Below are 4,212 nucleotides of genomic sequence, written 5' to 3' on the forward strand. Positions count from 1 at the left end.
AATTAGAACTCAGTGTCTTGTACGACAAAATTGAGTCACAATTACGAGCATTAAGTACATTAGGAGTGACGACAGACAAATGCGCAGCAATGCTGTACCCACTAGTGGAATCGTGTTTATCTGAGGAACTTTTGCGAGCATGGCAAAGGGGAACTACGAACTATGGAGAATCTACAGTGGAAAATAGACTGGAAAATTTAATGTTGTTTGTGAGAAAAGAAGTTGAAAGTGAAGAGCGAATAGCACTTGCAGTTGCAGGCTTTGATTTGAAAGATACTTCCAGTGTGATAAAGAAAAGGAAGGATCGAAGTAGTCCCACAGAAACTGTTCCAACAGCGGCAGAGTTAGTTAATTGTAAAGGTGACCCAGAGAAATGTATTTTTTGTAGTGATTTTCATGTTACCGAAGAGTGTTCGAAGGCACGTAACTGGTCTTTCGAGGAAAAAACAAAGGTGTTAAAAGCGAAGGGTTGTTGTTTCAAATGTCTAAAACCGGGGCACGTTAGCAGTAGATGTAGAGTAAAAGTAAAATGCGCCAAGTGCAAGGGACAACATTCATACATTATGTGCAAGGGACCAAAAGGTAACAAGGGAAATGACGGTACAGTGAAACAAAGTGTAACGAAACCGGTTATTGAAAATACATTAACTAATAACGTGTATGCCGAAACGTTTTTGCAAACATTAGTTGTAAAAGTAAGGGGTCAAGAGACAGAAAGGGAGGTAAGAGCAATTATAGATACAGGTTCCCAACGATCGTACATTCGAACAGCTACCGCATTGGAAATGGGATACGAAAGTGTTAAAAAAGAAAGTGTTACGCATGCACTCTTTGGAGGTATTTGTTCTGCACCTTATGAACATAGTTGTTATCAAGTTAGGTTGTATAGTCTGAAAGGAGATTATGCATGCAATTTTGAAGCGCTGAACCAAGATACAATATGTAGCAATGTGACGTCAGTAGTTGAAGGTCCTTGGATACAGGAGTTAAAAAAATTTGGTGTAGAAATTTACGACAGGAACCCTGGCGCGATATAAATTTTAATTGGTTCTGACATTGCAGGAAAACTTTTTACTGGGAAAAGAATTGTGTTGAAGTCCGGATTGGTAGCTATGGAAACATTGCTTGGTTGGGTTTTAATGGGCAAAGTTAAAGTACGTGGTGATGTTAAATTCTCGTCTATGGCAACGATGTCCATGTTTTGTAAAGAAGCATCTATAGCGGATTTATGGCGGTTAGATGTTCTTGGTATCACAGATCCTGCGGAAAAGAAGACAAAATTGGAAGCTCAGCAAGCAGTAATGGATTACTTTAATAAGACCGTAGCTATTAATGAGGAGAAGAGGTACGAAGTAATGTTACCTTGGATAGAAGGACATCCTACACTTCCTAGTAATATTGAGATGTGCAAAAGAAGATTGAATACACTTATTGCTAAGTTGAAGAAGGAAAACCGTTACGAAGACTATCAACAAGTGTTGAATGAGTGGATATATGATGGCGTAATAGAAGAAGTTCCACCAGAAGAAAAGGATAGAGAAGGGCATTATTTACCTCATCGCCATGTAGTCAAGGAAAGCAGTACGACGAAAATACGTCCCGTCTTCGATGCATCAGCCAGGGAGAAAAATTATCCTTCACTGAATCAGTGTTTAGAGAAGGGTATTAATTTGATCGAAATGATACCCTCAATTTTGATAAAGTTTAGGTTAAATAGAATCGGAGTTGTGTCCGATATCAAGAGAGCATTTTTACAAATTAGTGTTTGTAAAAGAGACCGTGACTTTTTGAGATTTTTGTGGGTTGACCAGGAGGGAAACGAAAAGATATTTCGTCACAAGCGTGTAGTTTTTGGGGTGAACTGTAGTCCATTTTTGCTGTGTGCAGTGATAGAACATCATCTTAAGTTAGAAATGGAAAAACAAAGAGAAGGAAAAAGCCAATATTCCAGAGGAGTCATCGCTCAGCTTTCGAAGTGCTTTTATGTGGACAATTGCGTTACCAGCGTAAGGAATGAAGAGGAGCTTCATCACTTCATTAATGAAAGTACCCAAGTAATGGCGAAAGCTGGATTTGAGCTGAGAGGGTGGGAGCACACTTCTTTTGGAGAGATGGAGCAAGACAACGGAGTACCAGTCTTAGGTTTACAGTGGGAAACGAAATCTGACACTTTGGCAATAAGACCAGAATGCTGCGACGGGTTGATACCAGAAGTTCTTACTAAGAGGGTTATTTTGTCGTTTGCAAATAGGATATTTGACCCCATAGGGATTACTTCTCCAGTGACGTTGTATCCAAAGATCCTTTTGCAAGAAATTTGGCGATTGGAATTAAGTTGGGACGAAGAAGTACCAGGGGCAGTAAGGAAGAAATTTTTACAGTGGGTAGGTGAATTGCCTTTGTTGAAAGAACTTTCATTTCCTAGATGTATCCAAGGAGATTCAGAAAATTGTAGTCTACATGTGTTCTGTGATGCAAGTGAAAGAGCCTATGCTACGGCAGTTTTTCTTAGAACTGTTACAAGAGAAAACATTAATGTGCAGTTAGTACAAGCCAAGACAAGAGTTGCTCCTATAAAGAAACCAACCATAGCAAGATTAGAATTATTGGCAGCTACTATTGGTGGGAGACTAGCTACTTCTGTGATTGAGGCCTTGAATCTTGAAGGTATACAAATTTATTATTGGACAGATTCTACAACAGTTCTTGCATGGATTAAACGAGATGAGCAATGGAATACTTTTGTTTGGAATCGAGTGCAAGAAATCCGAAAATTAAGTGAAAAAGAAACTTGGCATTACGTACCAGGAACTATGAATCCGGCGGATTTACCATCGAGAGGATGTACTTCAGAACAACTGCTTGAGTCAAAATGGTGGGAAGGTCCTTCGTGGCTGCGAAGACCCAAGGAGGAATGGCCAGAACAGAAGTATGAGTATAAAGAAGAAATTATTACACAGGAAAAGAAAAAGACGGTCTCATCAGCTATGCTTAATGTTGGAAAGGAGGACAGTGACTGGTATTATCGGTATCCTTCGAAGTACGAAAAATTAGTTCGCATAATAGGTTGGATGAAAAGATTTATTCATAATTGTCGTTCTAAGCAAAGAAGAAGCAACGAATTGTCTGTTGAAGAATTGTTATCAGCAGAGAAGACTGTTATTAGACTTGCTCAAACAGATTCCTTTGAGGGTGTTGGCGACAAGAATTTTAAATCTTTGTGTCCGTTCGAAGACAATGATAAACTCATCAGAATAAAAACCAAAATTACAGAACTTTCAAATGTTGAAACCTTCCGTTATCCAGTTGTGTTGCCAAGCACACATCCAGTAGTAAAAATGTTAGTGTACGATAAACATGTGGAAGCTTGTCACGTTGGTGTTCAAAGTTTGTTGAGTCTTCTTAGGGAACAGTTTTGGATACTCAAAGGAAGAAAAACTATTCGATCTATAATAAAGCAATGTGTCATATGTAAACGATATACTGCCAAGAAGTTGGAACCAATCCCTGCAGCCCTACCCGAAGATAGAATCAGAGATGCAGCAGTGTTTGAAGTAACGGGAGTGGACTTTACCGGACCAGTTAGACTACGAGATGGAGGAAAAGCTTGGATTTGTATATTTACCTGTGCAGTATATAGAGCAGTGCATTTGGAGCTTGTTTTCCGGATTATCAACGAGTGACTTTCTTCAAGCCCTTAGAAGATTTATAGCGCGTCGAGGCCGTCCTTCGGTCATTTACAGTGACAATGGCACGAATTTTGTTGGCACAGAAAATTTATTGGGCAGACTGGATTGGAAATGTATAACGTCTTTTGCAGGTGTGAAACGCATCAAGTGGAAATTCAATCCACCCAGTGCTGCTTGGTGGGGTGGATGGTGGGAGCGTTTAATTCGATTAATGAAAGTACTGTTAAGGAGAATACTTGGGAAGGCTTCTCTAAATTATGAAGAATTCATTACAGTGTTGTGTGACTGTGAAGCTGTCATGAATGGTCGACCGTTAACTTATGTTTCTGATGATAGTTCGGATTTATTAGCTTTAACTCCAGCTATGTTTCTGCAGCAAGTTAGAGAAGTAGGAGTACCGGATCTCGACAACTTGGAATCCGTTAACCTACAAAAACGGTTGAGATATTGTCATAAACTCATTGAACAGTTACGCAGTAGATTTCGCAGTGAATATTTGGGACAGTTGGTGCAGCATTGGAAA

The 4,212-nt window shown here is 39.5% G+C and overlaps 1 protein-coding gene across 1 annotated transcript; it reads left to right on the forward strand.

Annotated features, from left to right (window-relative positions):
- The first annotated feature begins 1,139 nt into the window (after nucleotides 1-1,139).
- LOC145682151 (uncharacterized) lies at nucleotides 1,140-3,683 on the forward strand. Its single transcript, XM_081753740.1, has one exon. The coding sequence runs from the start codon at nucleotides 1,140-1,142 to the stop codon at nucleotides 3,681-3,683; it is 2,544 nt and encodes an 847-aa protein (XP_081609866.1).
- The last annotated feature ends 529 nt before the right edge of the window (nucleotides 3,684-4,212 follow it).

This window comes from Thermobia domestica, chromosome 3 (genome assembly GCF_964235325.1).
Source record: "Thermobia domestica chromosome 3, izTheDome1.hap1.1, whole genome shotgun sequence".
Taxonomy (NCBI): Eukaryota; Metazoa; Arthropoda; class Insecta; order Zygentoma; family Lepismatidae; genus Thermobia; species Thermobia domestica.

Coding starts and splice junctions, on each gene's coding strand:
- LOC145682151 (XM_081753740.1), top strand. CDS start 1,140: ATGGGCAAAGTTAAAGTACGTGGTGATGTTAAATTCTCGTCTATGGCA.